Raw genomic sequence first — 26,180 nt, forward strand, 5'->3', positions numbered from 1 at the left:
CCTTTTGAATTCAAAACCATTCTCGACTAATCTAATATGATTTTATTTACAAAACTAAGCCTGATTTTATATGACTGGTGAATTTTTGTTTGACAAAGTCGACTAGACAACATAAGACCAACTACCAATATCCACATCATATCCCAAAAAAATTAATGATAATATGTACATTGTCGTTCTCAAATCCATAATTAATTACTTTAAAAGAAAACTCAGAATAGAAGAAGAGAAAAATCATAATAAAGAAGTAGTAGAAGATCAAATCCTAACAAAGAAGATACTAAGGTCAGGGCCAGAGGTGGTGCCCTCAGGGTTCAACATGTAAAAAGACTCGGAGTCTTTGCCTCCGACCACCCTATCAAAAAGTGCCCTCATATATGCCAAATCCCCCTCGCCTTTCTCGGTAATAGCACAAGGCAGCACTCCAGCCCCAACTGACACGCTCTGCAGCACCTCCATAACCACAACGTCGTCACGACTCGGCTCCCTTTTCAAAGCATACCCAACCTTACGTCCGTTCACGTACGCCGTCCAAAGTGGCTCGTCTAGTATACTAGTCTTCTTCTTCTGATCATCATCATCACCATTACTGCCGTTACACCTCTTCTTCTCACACTCGAGTGCCACGCGTACTTGCTCTGCGCCCAACTCCTGCATGAACTTCCCCGTTTGCATGGCCAGCTCGAGGAAGAGGAGGGGCGGGCTCTGAGGGGTTTCTTGGATGGCTAGGGTGATCCTCGCCTTCCGGTGGCCGAAGAGGGTGCCGGTGGCGCGGCGGGGGGAGTGGACGTGGCCGTCGTGGAGGCTGCAGGAGGGTGGTAGGAGGGGGAGGGCGCGGAGGAGGGACCGGAGGGCGCGGAGGGCCTTCCAGGTTTTTGACGTCGGGCGACGGGGAGGCCTCGAGGGCGGGGAGGAGGGGGCCGGAGGGCGCGGGGTGAACGGGGAGCCGGGGGGAGTTCCCGCCGGCACGACGGCGAAGGGAGTGCGAGGGGAGAGGGGAAGGAGGGACATGGAGGGAGCGAGGTACGTGGTGGAGAATTTTAAGCGTTTGGGGATTGAGGTGGTGGTGGTGGTGGTTGCTTCAGCTACTACATTAAGTTTTCTTTGTTTTTATTTTATAGGAGGAGTGTATTATGGATTGCACGTAATAATAATATATATATAATTTTTTTGAAAAAAAAAACCTTCTTTTCTGTGTCAAAAATTAAAGACAAATATTTTACTGATTAAACTTCAAGAAAGAAGGATATTTTAAATGTTTATATATATATATATATATATATATATATATATATTTGTTATTTTTAATAACTACATGTTAGGAATATACTATGAATATTTCAAAAACTAATGAAAATGATAATTTTGAAAGAGTTAAAATGATTTGAATGAAAATTAAAACATTTAAAGAATGTAATGACATATATGGGAGGATATATAGACATGGGAGGATGTTAGATTTGTTGGCAAAGCTGTTTGGTCGACTTAATTTTTAAGAGGTATAATTACATATTTAACAATCTTTGGATGCAGACTACTACGCAATACCACATACGCATATATATATATATATATATATACATATATATATATATATATATATGTATATATATATATGTATGGTAAGCACTAATGGGCCGAATAAAACTAGAAAGGCCCAATAACCTATTTGGGCACAATTAATTAAAAAAAATTTTTTATCAAAAACACTCTATCTTTTGTGTTTGAACCCTAGCACCCCTCCTAAAATATCTCAAAAATTCCGTATATTAATGTCACATAGATGACTTAAGATAACTATAAACAATAACATTGAATCAATTTTTTTCACGTTAAGAGAAAAATAAATGGAGAACTGGATTTATAAGGTCAAATGGCAAAGAGTTATTTTTAATTTTTTTTTTATAAATAATATAGTATTCTCTATTAACCTAAAAGAGTGTATTCTGTATATGGGAATTTAAGATAAAGGTGTGGGAGCTAGGACGAGCTACTTGAAAGACCTTTGTTAACTATCATTAGAAGAAAATTTTAACCCACGGTGTTTTTGAGGCATTGAAAAAAAAATTATACGAGCCAAATGATGAATGTCTATATATTAGAATAAAATAATAATAATAATAATAATAATAATAATAATAAGTAAAAATTTGAGTATTTTTAATCAATTTTTAAACTAATTTTTTCACTGAACGGTGCATTTACTTGCACCCCACGATTTTGATTAAACGAGTGCGTGCCAAAGTTATAGAATTTAAACGAGTGCGGTTGAATGTTAGATGCGCATGATTAATACATTGACATACATACATACATACCATGGTAAGCCCAAACTGATCCACACATATAGGCTCAGATCAACTTTGGCATATCATCATCCGCACAATCTCAAAAGATAAATATAGAAGCATAATCAAAATCATGGATATATATATATATATATATATATATAGAGCAGTGCACTCCCACTAAAATTCCCCCACTCAAATGGATTTGGCTTCTTCTACTACCTCCTCCCAGTCCCAGAAAAGAGGCCTGCCCCCCTTATATTTATAGAGCTTATTAACGGCTTCCCTTATTGGGGGCATTGTTAAAAGGTTCCACTGAACTCTCTCTCTGTCTCCCTCTCTAATGGGGCCAACCTTGTCTTCCATGCATGAATTATTTGGAGACCTAATCGGTGTACCATTCTTCCTTTATGGAGCAAAGTTGCATTGAATCAAGAAGGCAGAGTGCTCTCATCTCATGTCACTCCTTTGCCATCTCAGTGCGAGACCATTCACTTTTGATTTCTAACTTTTTTTTCAAGTCTTTTCCATGACGACACTGTGACCCATTGCCTCTTTCTTCCCATTTCCCACATCCTTGATCCCAGATTAGCCATTCTCTTTTAAAGTTTATTTATTAATTCTACCTCTATAGATATACATTCTTTATATTTTTGAAACTTTTTTTTTCTGTCTTTCTGAAAGACAAAAGAATAAGAAAGAGAGGTGGTTTCTTTTTCTTAATTAACATTACAGCAGTCTTTGCCTCATTATCATATACTATTTGATAACACTTAGTTGATGTCACTTAGCTTTCATTGTCATTAATAAGTGCGTAGTTGCACATTAATTCCAAGAGATGTTCCTTTGTGAAGATCACAATCAGAAGAAATATAATTACCCACTAACACACCATGAATGCCTATTTCTAATCAAATTAGTCTTATTCATTAATGCTATCTTCCAAGATCACTTCCTTTTCTTGGATTCAATGCATGCACCAAAAGTTGTGATCACAACTATACAACTCCAACCTCCAGGAGTGGTGGGATTTGTTCTAATTGCTTGTGGATTATATTAATCTGCACTTGAAGTTGTAATTAATTAGATTTTGGAGGATCCAAAAGGGAGATGGATTAATCCCAGAAACCAACACCAACACTGATCGCATATAGGGTTTGGACTTTGAATGATTGCCAAACTTTTTAGCTTACGGTTTCTCAACTATCATTAACTTCTTCTTTTTTTTCTTTTTTCTTTTTTGACCATATTATGGTAGGTCGAACTCATCAAAGCTAGATGCCAAGTTAGACTTCTAAAGATCGAGCTAGTGGTGGCCATTTGAATATTGGACCAGGCCGACAGGCTACTAGTCAAATTAGATCATTTTCACAAATAGTTACAATTGATGATGATGATGATGATGATGATAGTGGTGGTGATAATGATGATATTCAATTTGAGATTGGTGGCGGTGATAATTGGAATGATAGAGATGAGGCACATGTCTATGCTACACAATCTTCTTATTAGAGAGACATTATTTTTTATATAAGAAGAAAATTTTACGCGTGCCACCCAAGATTACTATGGGGGCAAAACTTAGATAAATACTGAGGTATAATTTATCAAACAGAAGAAAGAAAAAGAATCATTTCATGCTTAACACAATCACAGCTAAATGAAAGAATGACCAAAGTTTATAGGTAGCATAATATCATGACATTACTGAACTATTACAAATTAATGAATGTGTGTAATCATATTACGCAACCCTGTTATTCTACCTTAAACTAAGTTTTAGTTTTAATTATTAAACTATTATAAATTAATATGTATGCTTAATCATATTATCTTTAAATAATATTTCTACTTGAATATTGATATATCATTAATAAGATAGGGCTTTGAAAATATAATATAAGGATAAAAGACTCTATTGTAGAGTTTAGTATTTATATACTTTAAATTTAAAATATTTTTAAATACTCTACAAAAATATATTAGAGATATGTTAAAGACATGCTAGTAATATACAGTGGCTTGCTGACCCAAGGATCAGGATGGACAATACTTCCTAAAAAATAATCCTCCAGTACCTAAAATTAATCACCTGTCATATTTTCTTAGCAAAAAAAATATATATATATCAAATGCTATTGGAAGATTTTACACAAGGAGAGGGGAGGTTTATATGAAAATGGACAATAGATGTAATCTTCCTTTTGGTTTCATATAATAAAACCTAATAAATAGTATACTTTCTTAAAGTTCAATTCTTATTAAAAGATAGAGTGTAAACGATAACAAACACATAATGCAGCGTGAAATCAAGGGCTCACTTGCCTAAGTTTCTACATAACATCCAAGAAGAGGTGACCGACTTGTCTAATAAGTTTAAGAAAAAAAAACACATTTGTCTAATAAGTGATAGAAAAAATGTGAACATGTACTTACTAGTGGGAGTGCCCTAATGAAATTTTTTGAGATGGGAATGGTTATCCTTCTGGCTTCTTTTATTTCAGTTGGATGTTGAAAGGAACTATTGAAGCATAAGAAGATATTCAACTTTTTTTTTCCCAGTTGCTTGCAAGCAACTCAAAGACTTTCTATGGAAGTAGTGAGTAGAAAGATTTGGCAAGACAAGCCATTTAAAACATTTTTTTTCTTTCTATTATAAACACGGATCAAACTTAGCACAAAAAGAAAAATTAAGGATAAAGATTCATGGGAGTTAACTCATCCTGGTTGGTCAAGGAGCACCATTGAATGCATATCAATATATCGATCGTTAGTACGAGTTAGTATGGTAGTGATGTAGGACTAACTCAACCATTACACTATTAAAAAGACATTTGATATGAAGCCCTCCCATCCATCTTTGGAACAATATTTTCAAAAATAACACAAATATCGAATAATTGTCATTTTAATGTTTTTAAATGACTTTTAATTGCTTCGCATTGATACAGTCAGGTGACTGCTGTTTGACCTGAAGCTATATATCACTCCATTTATTATAATTTCCTTCCCTTGGTTGGTATAAATAAGGTGGGTGTTTGGTAGGAGGATTGAAGAGTTAGTGTAAATGAGGTAGGAGTTTGGTTGGAATATTTTAGGAGCTAGGGGAAAGTAGTTGCATCACCAGACCTCTAATTAAGTCTCCAAAATATGCAGCACTAAACCCACAATATTTATTCCCCAAACTTGGAATATAAACATATGAAAAATAAATTTTAAAAAATTCATCAAGATCATCGAATATTTTGTTTTTATTATATGGATATTTATATATTTTCTTTTAAAACTAAAAAAATATGAATATTTTATTACTTTTAAAATTAAAAATATCAATAATTTATCCTTCCCCAATAAATTCAGATGAAATTATATATAGTTACCAACTCTCATATTTTATTCTCTCTTTTTAATCCCGATCTTCCCATTTTTGTTATGTTCCACATTTTATAAACTTCTTTTGTTTGTTTGTTTGTTTGTTTGTTGCAACTAATTTAAGCAAAATCCAACAACCAAAATCTAATCTTTCTCCCACTAGTATCTCCAACTCCCATATGATGCAGCTGGGCTGCTTCAGATTCTGTCAGAAGAGCAGTAGCTGATTAGAATTGAGGTGTTCTTGAACATGTAGAGAGGAATAGAGTATTCATTCATAAGCCCATTGCGACGACTCACATCTCCTCCATTATTATCACTAGAATTTAGTGGGATTGGTTGTCAGCAAAACAACCCAAATTTGGTAGAGGAATCATTCCCTCCTAGATTCCCTAAGCATCCAATTTTTCTTCTCTCTGTCTGCTCTTTTTGGAGCAATTGGTTCTTTTCCCTTCTCCAACTTTTCCTGAAGAACCAACCCTCTAATGCTCCTCTTTTTTATATCACTCTCTTGTTTCCTACTCCTCCTCATCACCAATCCACTCCCCTTGAAGAAGACCCTTCCTTCTTGGGTGCATGAGATGATGGTTGTATGCCTCCTACTTGTGCAAGAGCTCTTGTCTTCCTTGTGGCATTCATTGTTTAGCTCCCAGTTCTTGGATTGTTCATCCCAGATGTCTACCGAGTGGAAGTGTTCCCCTAAGGTGGGAGAAGTGGTGGGAGTGGAGATAAGAGAAGCTAATAGAATCTTGGATTTGCCTGACTTAGCCTTGGAGTGCATCCTGGAGAAGCTCTCCCCAGCTGCATTGGCAAACATGGCATGCGTTTGTAGATCTCTTAGGGATAGGTGTAGATGTGATCATCTCTGGGAGAGGCATATGAGGGAGAAGTGGAGTCCGGTGGTCGGGGAGGCGGCTCGCCGGGAGTGGGAGAGATATTCTGCGCCGAGAAAGGATTCTGCGGCGGCGACGGATGGCGATGTAGAGAAATCGACGGCGAAGGACTGGATGGAGTTGCTGTCATGTTTCTGGCCTCTTTCATGGTTTAGTTCTAAGGTTGATGATACCAGGAGTAAATCTAAGAGTGATTTGCAGTTAGATTCAATCATATCCTGGTATGTGGCACTTGAGAGTGGCAAATTTTTGTTTCCTGCCCAGGTCTATAATCGTGAGGTAATTATCATACCAGAGTTAATTTCATGTTCTTTTGCATCTTTTATACCATCTAGTTTGATCCTGTTGTTATTTAGTTTCTAAATTTCATGGCGGTAATTATGAAGGTTATTGCCACAGGCTTTATATCCATATTTTTTTTTGGGCATCCAGTAATGCTTTTTTATCTGAGTCATATTAGTACTAGAATTTAGGTCAAATTGTGTGATGCTAGATGATTTATTACTTGGTGTTGTCATCTATCTAGTCTCTACCATTTTGTTCTTCTGCACAGTGCACAGGATACTTATTTTCATGATTTTCCAACAGAACGGCCACACCGGCTTTTTGTTATCATGCTATGATGCTCATCTTAGCTATGACCGGAAAACCAACACCTTCTATGCAAGGTATGTGCCGAACTTCTTATACTAATTCAAGTTCATGGATATATCCCTTTTGATGATCATTCTTGTTCTCTGTCAGAAACCTAGTTGTTTCAACTGAATGAGATATAATTTTGGATCATTTCCAGTCAAAACTGAATCTTTTTTTTTCGTCCTAGTAAAACTCTTTGATTACATTGACATTACATGAGAAATCGACAAAATATTTTCATATCTAAAGGTTCTCAACTTCAAGAACATTATTAGAGGTCAAAGTAGCAAAGTAAGAGCTTTAGCATGATTTTGCTTTTAAGTTGTCGGATTATCTGAATCTGATCAGCTTACAATGGATTATTCCATAGGTATCCACCACATGGTCAAAAGCCTGTAAAAATGGAAGACAGAATACAGTGGGACAGGCTGCGAGCTTCACCTGTTAACACTCCTGCACATGATCTTTATGTTTCTGATTGTCTGAATGACTTGTGCCCAGGAGATCACTTTGAGATTCAGTGGAGAAGAAACAAAGAATTCCCATATGGTACATATTTTACAATACATTGCCTTCCTTTTACCTTTTCTTTTTTTCTTATTTAAACTCATTTTTCTCTGGGTTATAGTATCTCTGTTCAAAGTAGACTTTATTGTATCTGTTAATAGTGTTTTCTTATGTATGGCAGGCTGGTGGTATGGAGTTGTGGGTCATTTGGAGTCGTGTGATGGAAATGAGCATCACTGTCATTGTCACGAGAATGGTGAGGATCTTAGATTGTAATTGCTTACATATATAATGCTCTCTTCTTCACTAACATGGTTGAATTTATATATCGAAACCCTTTCATATGATTTTGAATAGATTAAGAGGCTGCAAGAACAAGCAATAAGCTATCGTGATTCACTAAATTTCCTATTTTCATCTTCTGGAAACTAGTTAAGTTTAACTTTCTGATTAATGCATGAGATTACATACTGCTCTACTTTGATCCATTTAAACTATTTACTATGCCTGCTGAGGTAATAGAAGTGAGAAAATTGACACTTCAGTCTCGGTAGAAGTTTCTTGCCTTTGTAGCTTACTACTCAATCCTCAAGATGTACTAATCGGCATCTGGTCTGAAACTTTATTACATCAACATGAAAGAATCCATCTGCTTCTTCTAACATGCTCAAATTTGATATAGGATGGTAATAGCACAATGTTAGATTTCATAAATCTTTCATTTTGCAGCAAAAGTAGGGAGGATTCAAATGACTTGGCAATTGCCATATCTCCTATTTATCTGATACCTACATGGCCAATCTATTTTCCAAATGAAATGATGCCGTCTGTTGTCTTCTGGAGTCAGGAATTTATTTCCATCGCCAAGTCTCCTGTGTCGCTGAATTGAAAAGGTCTCTAGATATCATAGATCAATTTTAGAAAATACATTTACATCTCTACATCTTGGATATGTCTGTCTCTTTCATCAGGACTGCCGAATAAGATGCTAACATCAGTAGGGAGATATAACAAAAATTCCATCATTTTTTCTGTTATATTTATTAATACTTTCAGTTATGGAATTCATTCACCAGCTTCATCTATTGACAGATACCATAATACTGGAGTTCAACCACTACACACCTGGTTCAAGATGGAGGCGAGCGTCTGTAAGTCGGAAGGATCACCAAGAAAAAGGGGATGAAACAGATGGATTCTACGGAGGAATCAGGAAGCTCCACAGCGAGGAAGAAATTTCAAAGTGGAGAAGGCTGTGGCCAACTGAAGTCTTCGAATAGATATCGACCGTATCGTATCGTACACATTCTTGTATATCTTCTTGGTCTAATTCCTGGCTACAACAACATTATCAATCATTCAAGCATTTTTGGAACAGTATGGTTCATCTTTAGCGCAACTTAAATTTGCAAAGGCAGACGGTAGAACTGACTGAATTTACCACCAGCTATCAACATTATCGTGAGAAATAGAAAATAACACAAGGTCTTGATACTTCATTCATCCTATCTATCTAGGGAGAAGTAATTGGTTCTGGTTCATCTTCAATGTATCTATCCATTGTTCTAGCTGCAGAGTCCATATTCAATTTCAATGTAAATAACTTCTTCAGATAATAATATATTTTTGTTGTCATAAACTATTTAGCCTGTTTGTTCCCAACCTCTGGACTAAGTCGGATCCCTTAGTACTAGTTAACATGTTAAATGACATCATTCAATCTTCTTAGGTGGTAAAAAGTCTTGATATTATTATTATAACTCACAATTATAAGGATTGTAAAATTAATTGTATTTTTAGTTTTTTTTTTTGTCTCCGATTATATGACACTTATTTCCCTTAAATTAAATATTTCTATAGAGTATTAAATGTGTTAAATAATCTCTACATTACCATAGTGAGCACAATTATAAATAGCCTTCGTAACTACATACAGAACCATACCTCATTTGATTTTTTTTTTAATACTTTCCCCACTTAATTATTTAATATCTCCCACCTCGAGTCCCAAGGCTCAAATAAAAACCGTCGAGTTAATCTCTTTCTTTTTTGTAAACATTTTCTTAACGTCAAATGGCACAAAACTCTGGTACCAGTCAAACAGCTGGGCGAAAATGCTTTTTGTAGAATTTACATATGACTTATTCAAGCCACATAAAGTTAAACAAAACTATCAGCAAAATCATAAAAGGAGAATAACTCATTCTATCACAATATTGTGATAATATAGTTTCTCTTGTCCATTTTTTTACAGTGATATAGAAGTACATTAACACAGCTCTTTGGAAAAAACCCAACTGCAATTGATAAAAAAATATGCAGTTTTGGTAACATAAACTTTTTATTATTACTTCACAGCATCATATCTGCAGGCCTTTTGAGGTCATACTTAAGGATGAAGATCTGATTCTGAAAAAGATCCTCGAATTCGATAATGCGGGTTCCATGTAGTTTATCAAGCAACTATATTACATGGAAAAAGAGGCTGCTGTAGACGTTTCTGATTCCCCGTGTGGATCTAGGAGGCACTGAAATCAACTTTACTCCTGTGAATTTGGAAGGCAGGGGTAATCCAGCTTCCACAGCTGCATTGAATCCCCGACCAGTTGAAATAACCTAAGCGGGAATCACACTGGATACAAGAAAGTTTTCCTTCCAATGCGCCCTCTTCCACTGTTACATGAAAATAAACCACAAGGAAAACAAATGTTAGAGGAGAGATTTCGCAGTCCATTTCTAATCCAGTAAAAGTTCTATAGGGGAAAAAAAAGAAAAGAAACTTATCTGCATGTAAATCTAGTTATTGAAAATATGCATTTGTTGCTTTGATATAATTCTACAACAATAGAAAAGTTAGAAATAACGTGAAGCCTGGTATCAGTTTTATAAGATCAGCTATATGAACCTTCTGTCTTGTCTAACTACTACCTTCTATAATAGTTTCAGTGTTTCCTTCCTCGCCCTTACTTTGAATTACAAATTTTGAGCATTCCAAGCACTTGGCTTCTACATTTAGATTTCAGGTTACTATTGAACCACGGAATTCATATATAATTTTATTTACTAGTATCCAAGATAAAGGTCAAAAGTACATAAAAACCAAGACTGAAGTAATTTGAACAAGGCAGCATGATCCCAACAGCTTTACCTGAAATCATCCACTTCAGAGGCTCAACATAAAATGAAGAGCACTGCTCTTGAAACCTATTAAATGAACTTCTACTTTTTCTTTTCTGCCACTCGAAGCATGTTTCACTCTCACCAGGAACATGGCTAACAATATTTTCCTTCACAGCCACAATTCTCCTGCATTTTTTGCAGCGATAAGCAGATCTCTCATGACCCTCCTTGGATCCATCTTCAGAAGTGTCCGATTCTGGAGACAGATCAGGATCAACTTCAAATATAGACCTGTCTATCTTCTCGCCTAATTTATATGAATGACCTGAAAAATACAGTGAACTGAGTCACTCATCAGTCTTCCAGATGGAAGCTACCATTTCAATTAGGTAGACCAGCAAGCAAACTATTTATCACATCATCAGAAATAAGATAAAAGGACTACAGAAGCATCTCGGATGAAATGCAGAAAGCATATACATATTAAGGATATAATAATGCCAGAGAAGATAAAAGATCCAAGAAAATGACACCATGTGCAATCATACAGGGGTCAACCTATCCTTGCACTGCAATCAGCAGTATTACAATAGATAAAATACTCTAGTCAATTTGTCTGTATCTGTTTCATTTTTGAAAATATAGCACATAACAAATACACTTTAAACAAAAGGACTCAAATGTTAACTATCTTCAATATCATCAGAGTACTACAAAATTGTGATAACACTAGTTGAAAATAGTAAAAAGGCTGTTTCTTTATGGTACATTTGCAATTCCAATGGAACCATAGTAAAAGTGTTGGTGCTTCATCTATGATTCTGCATAGATCATTTAAACCTTATATCACCCCGACAATGTCTTGGAAAACCAAAGGATATGGTTTTGTAAGATCCAGGACACTTAAGTGTCTTATTGCTACCTTAACTTGAAAATTTGTTATCAACACTGGAAACTCTAAAAAATGAACATGTATAATGTTTCCGCTTCTCACATTTCCACAACAAAATCCTAGATTTCTTAATTATATAAAAACTCTTGCTGATGCGCTAGATGCCATAGCCTCGTGTTATTTGTCAATGACACTGATCCAAACAAGCTCCGTCACCCAGAAACTTCAACAGGACAAATAAAGTCCAAAAGAGAAACTTGCAAACAAACATCATATTTGGTCTTCAACTACTTAATTCAGTTGAAGAAATAAAAGAAAGGAAAGATTTTCAAGCCCATTATGTTATATTAACCTTTACCATATATCAAGGTGAAAAAATTAATTGACTGGGATGAAATCTCACCTAATATTTTTAACCGGAAGCGCTTGTACATTGGATTTGAAGTATCTACTAGAAAACCCATTTCTTCGAACAATTTTAACTGCAACGGTTAGAATGCAGGCCTATTAAAAATTCCTACATTGAACATATTGGACTGCAACAGTTAGGAAGGCGAAAGACCTCCAAATTTAAAGAATACAAACTTATCATCAGAAAGAAGCAAAATAATCCAACCTGATCCAGAAAACCATCATTCGGACAAATAGCTTGATTAATTTGCCTTAAGGATTCAAGTGCATCTGGAAGAGAGGCATAGTCCAACATTACCATAGAATCTATAAATTGTATCTTAACCTTTACCATGAAGTTCAAATGACGGTAGAAGTTTGTATATCCATAATATATAAATAAATAAATCATTTGGACCTTCCAGAGATTTCTGTTCTGTCTTCATAAGGTATGCAATAATAACCGCAGCACTGCAGCAAAATAGAGAGAGAGAAACTGTAAATAAAGCAGAGGTAGATACACTGAATCAGGATCAGGAGAACAAATGATGGTCTACTATATAGTCAAAGAAACGTCAAAAAGTACTAATGAGCTAGTATCCATGTCGATGTAGTTTATGAGAGTGGTCAAGGCCTCAAGGGATCATTTCAGCATATGCAGCTGCCATTGTAGCTATACCACCAACGAACTAGGTTAAGTAGACAACACCTTGGACACACATCTATCTCCTCAATTTCAAACCTAAACATTCCCAAAATGATGGAGGGATAAGGCTTCATTAACTGTTACAGAGACTTATAGCTTCAAAATATCGCGAAGTTATTGCTTATTTGTGAAAATTTCCACACTCACAAGTGCTAGGTTTCCTAAAACATCCATTACAAGAGCTCAAAGTTGGCAATAACAGGGCCCTATAGTAACTTATATTTTTCCTACTTGTCATATTCATTGAGGTAATATGCATATCTGGGTAACACAATGATGAAAAAAAAATCATCATTTACTGACAGACAAGCACAGCAATAAATCCAAACCCTGTGTTAGTGAACAAAAGATCCACCGATACACTTGAGGTTAATTGCAATAAGCCAATAAGTAATACAAATTTTGTATCATCAACACTAATGGAATGCATGAATTCATCCTGCAGCGATATAATCTAGACATGTAATATGATGTACCAGATGTGCCCAAATGTATAGCCATATGCATGCCTATTAAGGAATGAAGAAAGATTCAAGTGTGTCAAGAGGAATATGCAGGTCAATCATTGCTATTTACATATGATTACGAAATTCTGCAATATAATTACAATATAGTTGATTAATACAGTATTTACTTCAATGAAAAAGTATAGATAGCATCCTGCAAATAACAAATTAATCATAACTTAAGTTTCTCAACTCCATTTGCAAGCATCTGCAGCTACATGCCTAACCAATAATGTTACTAGCTGGAAAAAAGAAAATGATCTACTACTACTCTATTAAACTTTGGTCAAGAAATTAGATAGCCAAAGAAACCTAATAATGGTATTATCCTCATTTATCTCAAATAAGAAGTAAATCATCAGCAATTAAATTATCCATCTTACAAATATAACAAAAGAAAATTCCAGAAGTCATCATCCAATAATAGAAACACACAAGGAATAGTTACTAAGCAACACATAATAAGTCAGCATTCAAAATGTGAAGCCTAATCTATCGACCAAAAATAAAAACGAAAGAAAATTTTACCTTCTTGACACCCCCGCGAAGCAATGCACCAGCACGGCCCCTTCTCTCCTTCCCTCCTCGATGAACTCCAAGCACGCCTCCAAGTAATCCAAGAGGTCCTCCTCCTCCGTATCCCTCAACGGCACCGCCATCCTCACCAGCCTCATCTCCGGCCCCGCGCGCTGGAGCGAGTAGAGTAGCTTCTCCGGCGCCAGCGACCTCTTCGGCGACACGTCGCCGACGAACACCTTCTTGATCTCCTCGGCGGGGATCTCAATTCCGGTGCGCCATTCCGAGAAGAAGGAGATGGAGGCCGAGCTGAGGAGAGAGAGGACGTGGGTGATCTCCCCTCCACCGCCGGAGAGAACCTCGACGGCGTCGCCGATGTTGCCGAAGAAGAGACGATCGCGTACGAGGCACGGCATCGCCTCAAGGAACGAGGAGAAACCCCCAGCAAGATCGATCGAGAGGATGAGGAAACCCTAAAAAGTTCTCTATTGGGATTAAAGGGAAGAGGGAGTTGGGGGGTTAAAAATCTTTCGTCCCGCAAGGACTATAGAATGGAAATTAATAAATATAATTTTTTTACACAATTTTTTTGTTTTAATATATCATACCTGCCCTTACATTTTCTTTTTAGAAAAGAAAAAAAAAATGCTATTTACTGAGAGAGATTACTTTTCACATTTTCTTTTCATTCAAAAACTTAATTATTACTGGTTCTTAAGGCTTTCAAGAACCTCTTTTGAACTTTTTTTTTTATATCTAATTCAATTTATTTTTTAGAAAATTAAAACTAAACAAATAAGATTAATTAATTAAATTTAGAGCTTAGCTTCTAACCAAATAAACTTTTAAACATATTTTGTCGTACACCACCGAATTGTGAGTTTTATGTCTTTTATCCTCTTCTCGGATACCAACACTATATGTTCCGCACTCTACTCTATTAAATCATAACTACGTATGCAATAACTTTTACTTTGTAAATATTATAATTATAATTAAAAAAATTTACTCTTTAAGAATCACAATTAATAATTAGTTGTTAATAGAACCGTCAAAGAACATTTCTAATGGATGACGGTTAAAGCTAACAAATATATTTAAATAACTAAAATATCAAATCTTTTTTTGAAATTTAATCCCGTATGTACTTGTATATTTATAGGAAGGAAAGTGTTTTTATATATCTATTTAGAAAAGATACCACCTTTTTAGGGGCAATTTGCAGCAAAAATAGGCCTCTCCCTCATATATCAAATTATAATTTCGGGTTTTTTTTACTGATTTAATCCTGAAAAATTTCAAAAAAAATGTCGTGTCTTAAAAACGCATTACTTATATAATTTATACACATCGACTATGCAAAATATACGCTTTAATTTTTAAAATAATACATATCAAGATTAAAAAAAAAAAGTCATGCATCACTTATATAATTTATACACATAGCTTATACAAAATGTACACTCTAATTTTTCAAAAAAAAAAGCGTCACACATTACCTATATAATATATATGCATCGCTTATGCAAAATATACGCTGCAATTTTCAACGATGTGCGGATTGAGATTTAAAAAAAAAAAAGTTACGCATCACTTATGTAATTTATAAGCATCACTTATGTAATTTATAAGCATCGCTTATGCAAAAGGTACGTTCTAATTTTTAACGATATGCACATCGAGATTAAAATGATAAATTAGTCTAAATTAGTAAAAAAGATCTGAATTTATAATTCGATAAATAAGGGGCTATTTCCGCCGATTAGAAAATTAAAAGGCTTTTTGCTGTAAATTAATCTCTTTTTAGTATGACTACTAATTTTTGTTTTAGAAAAAAAAATAGTTTTAAATAAAAACCCAACAGGGATAAGTGCGATTAAGTGATTCTATAATAGAAATTGAATCTAAAAAAGTATATATTTATAATAATAGAATGATACATTGGATCTTGAGAGATGAGATTTTATGTAGGGCTTAAAAGGTTTATAAGAAGTGGAATAGGATGTGAAAGAGCCGTTGAAGATAAGTTGTGTATAACTCAGGTGGCAAAGAAAATAATCCAAGATAAAGAATAAGTAATTGGAAAGGTTTTAATGATCAAATGAGAGAATTAGATGATACAATTATCCTCTATAGTTTAGCTCAATTTTAATGTCCTCTCTTATATACCAAACTACAATTATTAAAATTTTCATCTAAAATTAATAATATTTTTTAAATCTCAGTTAATTTAGCCTGGACGGACGATAAGAGAATTAAGTGGCTAAGTTTAAAGCACATAGAGCAAATTTGAATTATGCTGAAAGATAAGAGTAAATTATAATATTCCGAACTATTTATAATATATTCCTAATAGGATCGATCGGATGCTCAAATGGACTAATCGATCCGAATCCAAATAAATAAAGTGAATATGGACCTAGATATCGTGATTGATTAATTTATTATATTACACTAGTCTGATTGATGGATTACTTATTAATTTTTATATTCCACGCTTGTGGCCGAAAATTGTCACCCTACGGAAGCTCTACTTTTGTGACATCTCTCGTTTGGTTGTGGAATCTGACTTGTACTTGTTGTTGCTAGTCAATGCTTTCAAGGGCATGTATGCCTCCCCTGCTCTATTATAACTCTTATTGAGGATATTGTTTTCTTTTCTCTTTTTTTTTTATAATTATTTTTATTATTTTTTATATTTTTGACAAGCTAATCGCCCTATGGATGGTTATACGTGGGAAGGGCTTTCCTCTCTCTCTCTCTCTAGTTTGTACGTTTTTTTTTCCGACGATTTGTTTTGATTATATGGTAGTTTAAATTTACATCCTTCTTTAAAAAGAAAGGAAAAACTATATTTTTTACTTCGCTATGGTTAGTGATTAGGCTTAAATTCACCTCACCCTTTTTATAGTTTCATCTGTGTAACTTTATCATCCTTTAGTTATATTCAAAATTAAAATAGTTATATTTTTCATCGTATTTGACAAATCTATAAATTGAATTTAAAAATACTCATTAGATATAAAGTTATTGAGAATTAAATAAGTTTTAAATGCATCCAAAATATACTTATGGTAAAGGGCTTTAAGGAAGGTGAGGATCTAGTAATGCTCGGATGACTTCTTCTATGTCGAATGATACAACGATGAATGCCCACATGTTGACCATGGCTGACACAAAGCAGACCATGTCGGCGGGAGATCCGACGATAAAATCTATTGCTATTATTTTATATGCATTAAAAAAACTTATTCAATTCGATATAACTTTTTATCTAATTAATATTTTTAACTTATATATTTTAATTTATTAAATATAGTAAAAAAAATATAATGATTGCACTTTAATATAGACTATGATAGGGAAACGATACAAATAAAATTATAAGGGTGGAGTAAATTTAAACATTAACCATAATAATGGATTAAATATAATTTCTCCCAATTAAAATGACTATCATAACGGTACTACTCAGTAGATATTATTATTATTATTATTATTATTTGATATCAAATAGAGCTGTGAGAGCTAATTATTAGAGCTTGAATGGAAGGGCTTAGCCTCCGATGAGTTAGAAAGGAGGATACATGTCAGATCATTGGGAAAGAGTCCAGCTAGCTAAAAACAAAAACAAAGGCAGCCCTGTCCGACTTGCAGGGGAAGCCTAGTTAGCAGCCCTATTGCACTCCCAGAAGCAATGATAAAAAGTATATGAAAGAAAAAAAAAAGTTTGAGTAAGGTGGATGATCTCACTGATTGTCTAAGGTAGAGTACCAAGACCTTGGATAGCCGAGATGACCAATTAAGAGTCACCTTCAAATATGACCTTGCCAACATGGTGTGACACAGCCGAGTGGATCGCTTCCTCTAAGACAAGCGCTTCAACTACCAACGGGGAAGAAGCATTAACCTTCCTAGCTGAAGAGAAGTTTAGATTTGTTTCATGGTCATACCAAATCCCCGTTATCTCGTCGATCAGATCATAGGAGGCATCATAATTAATTTTGAGGTAGTCATTGGGAGGAGACAGCCATTTGATCCAGAGTCCTTCTGGTTCCTTCCTCTCTTCAACTGGCTGATCGAAATCTTCCCACGCCATCCAAATCGTTAGCCACGTTGTGATATCTAGGCTTTGCTTAAGGCCCTCAAAACACATTTGTTTCTAGCTTTCCAAATCAGCCATATACTAGTGGCTATTATTGCTTTAAACTTACCATTGTGACCACCAAGATAGGACCATTTATAGCAAATCTAATAGATATCAAAGGAAAATGATACGACGATCGAGGTGTTGGGCTATGAACTCTCAAACCTTAATAGCACACCGACAAGCATAAAATAAGTGATCCGCCGTCTCGTTCCACAGCCCACAGATGGGGCACAGTTCGAAGGAGCCAATGCGTAGATTGGCTAAGAGACCTTTTGTGGGGGATATGACCTCTAAAAACTTTTTAAAGGAACATTAGTGCTAACTTTGAGCTTCCACAACTCCTCTCTGAGTCTTCAAAATGGGGTTTAGGCCAAATAATGGCAAATAATTAAGCTGACGAATTGGCCATTGAGTTTGAACACCACACCCACTTATCCTCTAAACTGCTAGTTCACATGCCCAGAATGGTTTTCGTCAAGTCCACCTTGAAAGCACCCCTTAAGAGGTTTAGGCCCTAGTTGCCCAAGGACATCAACTCGGCCACACACATAGAATCGTTCAGCGCAAAAAAAGGAAGGCATATACTGGAGAGGAATTTTGGTAATCCAAGGGTCACTGAGGATATCCATTCTCATCCCCTGGCCCACTAGATGACGGACTCCGTGCCGCTATAATTGCCACCAAGAACATATCATCATTGTCTAAAAATTTGTAGATGTTACGACCCATTAGAGTAATCTTTGACAATCAGAGATCCCTAACCGATAAGCCGCCTCTATCTTGAGTTTGGAGATCGTATCCCAATTAACAAGGTGAAGATATTTCTTATGCTTTCCTTTCTAAAATAGAAAACCCCTAGCAATCTTGGCCACTTGGTCAAGCATGAAATCTAAAATCTACATCGAGGCATACCGGTAATGAAGAATGGTAATAAATGTAGTGTTGATGAGGATATGTCTACAAGCAGACCAAAGCAGATATTATTTTCCAAAATAATAAAACATGCCAAACATATTATAAAAAAAAAAAGGTTTTAAATATACTTTCAAAACACAAAATAATCAATTTACCATTATGTCCCCAGTCACATGCATAGTTGCATAACTCTCTATCTCTATCTCTATCTCTATCAAAATAAAGTCCACGGATTAAATCTTTGTCCCCCCTTCCCCCCCCCCGATAAACGCGGCAAAGTGGCCTCTCCCGCAGTGTTATCCCCCCTCCTCGGAGTACTTATGATCCATCTATCCATCACTTCACACTCACTTATATATTCTTCTCCTCCCGGATAACAAACTATTCCGACACCATGTACCCTAATATCTCTCCCTCCACTGCGCACAACTGCAGCACCACCACCCACGTCCAAACTACGACTCCATCCAATTCCACACCCATCCCTACTCCTATCCCTATCCCTGCCACCTGCTGCTTCATGGCCTCCTTCTACCCTAATCCTCCCCAAGATCCCGCCGCCGATCCCGCGGCCGCCGACCGCGCCCTCATCGCGTCGCACAACCACCGCGAGGCCGAGAAGCGCCGAAGGGAACGCATCAAGTCTCATCTCGATCGCCTCCGCGCGATTCTCGCCTGCGACGCCAAGGTACGTAGATACCTTCCGGTTAAACCAGTGCTGTTGGGATTCCAACTTAGTTCGTACAACATGCTGAGTAGAATAATAATTGATTTTTAGGGTTAGGGTTTTTTATGAAGTTTCTTGAGGACTTGATTTCTGGGGTTAGGATTTTCCGTTTCTCTATGGATAATAATTGAAGTGTTATCATGCTTGCAGATGGACAAGGCATCCTTACTAGCCAAGGCGGTGGAGCGAGTGCGGGATTTAAAGCAGCGGATGGCGTCGATCGCCGAGGCGCAGCTCCTCCCGACGGAGACGGACGAGATCGTCGTGCTCCCTTCCTCCAAACCCTACGCCGGCCAACGGCCGTCCGGGGTGTTCGAGGCCTCCGTGTGTTGCGACGACCGCTCCGACCTGCTCCCCGAGCTAATCGAGACCCTCCGCTCTCTGCGCCTCAAGACCCTCAGGGCCGAGATCGCCACGCTCGGCGGGAGGGTCCGCAACGTACTCGTCGTCGCCAGCGAGGACGGAAACTGCAACGACGATGACAGCGGCGGCGGCGACCTCTTGAGAGATGCGCTTAAAGCTCTCGTTTATCGCGCGGCGCCGGCCGACCGTAACAAGAGGAGGAAGGTGCTGCATAACAGGAGCTTGGCCTGACCACTCACACCTCCAAAAACTCGTGTCATCATTGTGTATCTTTATCTTTCTCAGTGATGTTTTATTGTGTTGTTGTCTCTTTAATTACTTGTCTTGGAATTTAGAATAAGGTTAATGTTATAATTGTAACTTGTAAGCTAATATCTAATAACTTGGACATATAAATATATAATTAAGGTTGATGGAGTTGGCGTTTGAAAGCTAGCTTTAACAGAAGTCTGCGATATATAATGTATCTCTCTTTTAGATTCTGGTCGAGATGAAGTTCTTTTTGGCTGACTCGCTTTCTATGTCAAAGAACCCCTCCCCCCCCCCCCCCCATCTATTGATGCATGCACGCGCCTAAGATACATATATATATTGGTGTTTAAAAGTCAGTAATTAGAAGAATTAGTTTGAGAGGCAATGGAGTGAGTGTGTCATGCCACCTATGCATGAGAGGAGGTGTGTGTGTGTGTGTTTCTGGGACCACACAGCCCGTCGTTTTTGACCTCCAAGAAAGAGAGAGGAAGGAGGAGGATGAGGAGGAGAGAGATGATGGCGAGAATGGAGTAATTGAGCGTGGCTGGTGGCGCGCGTGCCGACCGTTGTCAGAGTTTAATCATTTCCATTGCTCAGAAGGAGCTCATCAAGGAGGCGCACTGAGAAGCAGCATATCAGATCATACGATAAAGAGGCAAAAGAATTTAATATTAAAAATTAAAATATTTTGAGAGAGAGAGAGAAAGAAAAAGAAAGTTGCTTTGTTGGGCTGCACGTGTATATGCTGCCCCTATACAACAGTAGAAATTTTATCATGCGGCTCGGCCGGGCACGCGCTACCAAATTAATTGCGCGCTCGCAATTAAATATCATATAACTATAGGTGCTAATATTCTTGAATTAAATCTTAAGTTTTTTTTATAAAAAAAAGAATTTTAAGCAAAATATTCAATAATAACTATCTGGACAGTAGAGTGTAAATTGATAATAAAATATATACATAAATTGTGAACTATTCCGAAGGATAAATATATATCAGTCATCACAATAAAAGTCATTAATTAGGCTTAGTTGTGATCCAATGAGACTCGTTGATATGCTTGCTAGGCAATATTAATTAAGCTTCAAATTAACTAGAACATATTCCTTGCTATCCACTTGAGAACAAAGATAAAAGGAAATTATAGGGTGTTAATCTCAAGGAGCTTTGAGGTTTGACGAGGAGCTGAAAAGGGTGGAGGCTTATATAATTACATGCGTGCTTAAGAGGTATGATTAGTAACAAGAGCAAATAATTATAAGAATGATGATAATAATGTCCATATGGAGGAGAGGAGGGGACTGGGGACTGGGGACACAATCAAACACAAGGCCGAGGGGGAGGGGAATGAAAAGAAGAGACATGCGTATGGTTGTCGGCTACAGTGGGGAGGATATGAGTAAATGCTGCAGTATGTGCGTATAGATTAAAGTTGCTTTGTTTTCTTCTCTCTCTCTCTCTCTCGTACTTTTTCCCTCATCCTCTTCTGACTTTCCTCTGATGATCACAGCATTGCGCAATGCTGACACTGTACCTGGAAATTTCGAATTTATTTGCTAAGATATAGATTTCATTTAAGTTGTTTCCTTTAGTTATTTTATATTTGATAATCTTCAACTATTTTCACAAAGTCATGTACTTTCACATTGCAATTTTTCTTCTTTTTCTTGAGAGCTTCTCTTTGCATTCTTAGAAGGATTTGAAGTCAGGAATATTAATTTAGACAGTCAATCGGATAAGAAAGAGTGGATGGAGTAAGAATTAGTAGAGAAATATGGTTTTAATCATTTTATACTGTTAGAATTTTCCAGGGGTAGATTATTAGCGGGTAGTGGTGAAGGGCCAAAGAGAGGTCACATTGTGCTCACTGTAAGCAGAGGAGCAGAATATGATATATTTACACTTTTAAGAGAAGAGAAATTGCCTTCATTGCCAAATACTTGCAATCCTGGCATGCAGCTAATGGTCAAGTTACACAACTTGATGCATCTACTTCAAGCCAAGAACAAGAGAAAATTTTAGCAGCACTACGACTTCAACAGATTCTTCTCAAAATACAGAAGCTTTTCAAATAATCTAGAAGTAATTAACAGGGGGGAGTTGATGCTAATAATGTTTCCTTTCTGACCCCCACTATATCTTAGCAAAATCTTACCTATCTAATAAGTCATAATACTATGGAAGATGAAGCTAACTATTAGGGATGATCTAAAGATCTAGAGAAGAGAGGAAAAAAGGGAGCTATGGAACTCTAATATTCTTGTTATAGGATCCTAATCTTTGTCAGGCAGTCGTCGTCGCTGTTTACACCACACCGATCTCTTTCGAGCTTCAAAGCCCCAATAATATGTAGTAAACAAGAGTGATGGGCAGAGCTATTAACATTCCAAAGATGACCCTGCAAGAATTAGGCATCATATCAGAACCATCTCATTGAGAAGGATGTCCAAATTGAAGCTTTTTAGTAGTGACTAAGGTCTCGACTAATTGAAGCAAGAGATCATACGCTGTACTGAGTATGTCAGGATGCACATTGTATTCCTTGGCGAACACAAATGGCACGATTCCTTGAGGAAGGGCTGCCTGAAAATCAGAAAACAACAAAGGTTAGAGCAGAAATGGCTTTGAAAGATTTCCTGCTTTATATCTAAGAAAATGGCTGCTGAGAAAGAGCACAAGTATTAGAATTCTGTTTCTCAGCATATAGTTTAGTTAAATTATGCTCCAAACTGGTTTGAGGTTGATATATAATTGACATGTATTACCACCCAGAATAATTCATGAATGCCAGCATACAACAGACCTGCACAATTGCGATATGCAACAGCGTGCCGCGAAGGCCAACAGCAATTGATGCAGCTGCCATGACTGCTGGACCTGTGAGGAATCTGACCGCCATCGCAAAAGTTGCAAGAGAATTTCCACAGGCAATAATCCTCGGCTGTAATGCCATAAATAAACCTGAAGTTCATCAACAATAAATTTTTTCATGTCAGCAAAAGAACACACATATGCGTGTGTGTGTGTGTCAAGCTATGAAACTGAGATTTTTATACAGTACCAAGACTGAACATTGCCATTCCGAGCCCTGCATCAGATAGTATCGAGATAGAACGAGCAATAATCGCTGGCATTTCAATCTCCCATCTGCAACATAGCAATCATCTCATCAGCTACGTAAATGTAGGAAAATTTTAAGCCACACACTGGAATGAACATAACCTGTAAGACACTAGAGACCAGACGAGACCAAAGAGGCTGGAATAAGTGTTGGGGTTTCGAATTAGCTTCCTCCAAACCATGATCAGGATGAGTCTAGTCATCACACTGGCTGGCGGCATCGAAGTCAGCTTACCATCTCCATCTGCAACGCCTTTAGGGTGGAGCTCGGCAGTGGAATTAGATCCTAATTTTGAGAGGCTTGGCCCATCCTTCTGAAGAGAGTCTCCTCCTTGAGCTATTGACCTGTTCCGAAAGCTGAAATCTTCGCGACTGTATTCATCATATGCGTCGTGGCGAGCTTCTAACAAATCAGAATGAGTACATGTAAGATCAAGAACAAGCATTATATGCAGATAAAACTATTTAAATGACACTACCATGATTTATTCGTATGCTAAACATCACATCAACCAACTGTTAATAAACAATTTAAGAGACCACAAATTGCAGAGCACGCTAGTATCAAATTTAATGCATGATAGAAACTACTTAATAATTCCAAGTCGTAAGTAAAAGTTAAAGTTCTCACCTTTTGCATGGTGATCAATTGTGTGAGCTACTCCATGCTCATTCGCGAACTCTCCTCCCCTGAACACATGAATCCCGCCTTCCGACACCGGCGAAGCGCTCGAACTCCAAACGAACATATGCAGATCCTTCCCTCCATCAACCACATTCACCTTCTTCTTTGCCCCAACCGGCGAGAAGATTCCGGTCGCCGGTGGCGCCGGATATCCCCTTCCCACGCCACTCTCCTCGTCAAAACCACCACCATTTCCAAAGTTAGAATTCCTCGGGCTCAAGCTAGTAGCATTCTTATTCCCATTCACCATTGAGTAGAAATCCGTGTGATTGAAACTAGACCCCCTTGGCGTCGGATTCCTCGACGACTGCAACGAGTAAATCTCGGCGTTGGATAAGTTGGAGGGGCGAGGAGTGATCGAGACGCCCGAGTTGAGCCCGTGGGACCTTCTCGAGTAAATCTCCGATCTTGAGCTCGTCGACTTCCTGACCGTGACGTGGAGCTTTCCATCCTCGCCGACCTCGGCGTCGGTTTGCAACGGCTCTTTGCCATCGAGAGAGATGATATCCGAATCGACTCTAAAGGATATTATAGAACCAGCAGTGTCGGGGAACTGGTCCATGATCAAAAGCTTAGCTCCCCTGTACTCGAACAAGAAGAGCATCAAAGTGTACCAAATTATGCACTGAAGAACAACGATTTGGACCATGAGGGTACCGGAGTTGGCCCCATACATTCCCTTCAATAAAGGAATCCCCATGACAAGAGTGTTTGGGAGAGTGGAGAGCGAGAAGAGAGTTATCGTCCACTCCAAGCAACCGCGCGAGCTTGCTTTGGACCAAATGGCCAAGACGCAGAGGACGATGAGCTTCTGGAGCGTGTCCGCCGCGATGAAGCGATAGTTCATGTCGTAGGGGTTGTTGGTGGAGATGAAGTGGAAGGAGAGGAGCGGGACGGCGAAGAGCGCGACAAAACGATTGATGCCGGAGCACTGGTCGGGCGTAAAGATCCTCCACCACTTCACCGAGCCGTAGGCCAAGATCATGGCGACGTAAAGAGGAACCACAGCAGAGAGCACATGGTAAAGATCGGCCGCGGTGATCATCTTGGACGCGAAAGGCGAGAGCTTTTCTAGCTCCGATCACAGAGGAAGAAGTTCGGACTCCCAAGAAGCGATCTTTACTGCAAAAGCACCTTTTCCTTCTAAAATGCAACCAGACCGAGATGGGAAAGCGAAGAAGGGAGGAGCAAGAAGGAGAGGTCTAGTTTAAAGTTTGGACGCAGAGAAAGAGAGAGAGATAACTGCCAAAATAGCTAGCTGCTGCGGTAACAGAGGAGATCAGCCCATTTCCAGGATAAGCTTCAGAAAAGGAGCGAGCTTGGCCGGAAGATGACGGAGGAAGACAAAGAGAGAAGAGCAGCAGCAGCAGTAGTTGTAGACTAGTAGTACCTGGGAGAGGAGGTGGGTAAATGGTTTAATATATTAATGGCGGGATTAATGGCAGACAAGAAAGGGAGGAGGAGGTGTCCTTTGATGAGGTCTTCCTGGGCTAGTCCAGAGGGGGTTGTCGCTCATCGTAGGGGCTGTTGGGAAACGGAGGCCAATGAGGGGAGGCGGAGCGCAGGGGAGGGAATAGTAGGGGAGGGGCGAGAAGGTGACATGGGGGAAAGAGGAGAGAGAGAGAGAGAGAGACACAGAATCCCGTAAAAATGGTAGTCCTTTTGGATTCTCTCTATCTCTCAATCTTTTCTTTTCCTTCTCTTCTCTTCTCTTCTCTTCTCTTTTCTTTTGGGGTTTTGGGGGTGTTGACTACGTCAGTGTGGTTGGTTTGTTTGTTTGTTCTCTTCTTCTCTCTTAGCTCGGCCTTGTTGTTTCTCTTTGAATCACCCAAATCGAGGATGGCGTTGGTATGTTGGATATTTGCCGGCTCGCAGGTAAATGTTCCCATCTGCCTACACTCAGACACGAATTACGCAATCAAACACACTTTTGCGCTCATAATTTAAATTAACTACTACCCATTCCTAATTACCGTAATACTCAATTAATCTATCATTAACTTGTAAGCTGCTAGCCAAATGTATATAATGCTGTTAACAAGCTTACTGTTTTCTACTTTTACTCTTTTAGAAAGACTCTAACTGACAGTGATTTATTTATTCGTTAATTTGTTTTCTATCACATTTTTGGCGTTATATAG

General features: G+C 37.7%; 5 protein-coding genes across 5 annotated transcripts; 2 read left to right on the forward strand and 3 right to left on the reverse strand.

The window, feature by feature from the left end:
- Positions 1-258: 258 nt before the first annotated feature.
- Positions 259-1,011, reverse strand: LOC140790492 (protein MIZU-KUSSEI 1-like). Its single transcript, XM_073140604.1, has one exon. It carries the CDS (start codon positions 1,009-1,011, stop codon positions 259-261), a length of 753 nt encoding a protein of 250 aa, XP_072996705.1.
- A 4,795-nt stretch (positions 1,012-5,806) lies between these two features.
- Positions 5,807-9,338, forward strand: LOC140790116 (F-box protein At2g26850-like). Its single transcript, XM_073140045.1, has 5 exons — positions 5,807-6,832; positions 7,142-7,221; positions 7,560-7,738; positions 7,878-7,952; positions 8,789-9,338. Exons 1-5 carry the CDS (start codon positions 6,146-6,148, stop codon positions 8,974-8,976), a joined length of 1,209 nt encoding a protein of 402 aa, XP_072996146.1. The 5' UTR covers positions 5,807-6,145; the 3' UTR covers positions 8,977-9,338.
- Positions 9,339-9,881: 543 nt separating this feature from the next.
- LOC140791219 (uncharacterized) lies at positions 9,882-14,395 on the reverse strand. Its single transcript, XM_073141646.1, has 6 exons — positions 13,839-14,395; positions 12,517-12,569; positions 12,325-12,389; positions 12,112-12,190; positions 10,845-11,141; positions 9,882-10,369 (listed from the first exon to the last, which is right to left on the reverse strand). The coding sequence occupies exons 1-6, from the start codon at positions 14,240-14,242 to the stop codon at positions 10,215-10,217; spliced, it is 1,053 nt and encodes a 350-aa protein (XP_072997747.1). The 5' UTR covers positions 14,243-14,395; the 3' UTR covers positions 9,882-10,214.
- A 4,709-nt stretch (positions 14,396-19,104) lies between these two features.
- On the forward strand, positions 19,105-20,428 carry LOC140790925 (transcription factor bHLH106-like). Its single transcript, XM_073141242.1, has 2 exons — positions 19,105-19,579; positions 19,769-20,428. The coding sequence occupies exons 1-2, from the start codon at positions 19,286-19,288 to the stop codon at positions 20,210-20,212; spliced, it is 738 nt and encodes a 245-aa protein (XP_072997343.1). The 5' UTR covers positions 19,105-19,285; the 3' UTR covers positions 20,213-20,428.
- Positions 20,429-22,137: 1,709 nt separating this feature from the next.
- On the reverse strand, positions 22,138-25,916 carry LOC140791280 (probable auxin efflux carrier component 1b). Its single transcript, XM_073141767.1, has 6 exons — positions 23,986-25,916; positions 23,457-23,757; positions 23,296-23,381; positions 23,038-23,195; positions 22,741-22,817; positions 22,138-22,632 (listed from the first exon to the last, which is right to left on the reverse strand). The coding sequence occupies exons 1-6, from the start codon at positions 25,082-25,084 to the stop codon at positions 22,566-22,568; spliced, it is 1,788 nt and encodes a 595-aa protein (XP_072997868.1). The 5' UTR covers positions 25,085-25,916; the 3' UTR covers positions 22,138-22,565.
- Between the last annotated feature and the right edge of the window lie 264 nt (positions 25,917-26,180).

This window comes from Typha latifolia, chromosome 6, assembly GCF_019914945.1.
Source record: "Typha latifolia isolate L0001 chromosome 6, TyphaL0001v2, whole genome shotgun sequence".
Lineage (NCBI taxonomy): Eukaryota > Viridiplantae > Streptophyta > Magnoliopsida > Poales > Typhaceae > Typha > Typha latifolia.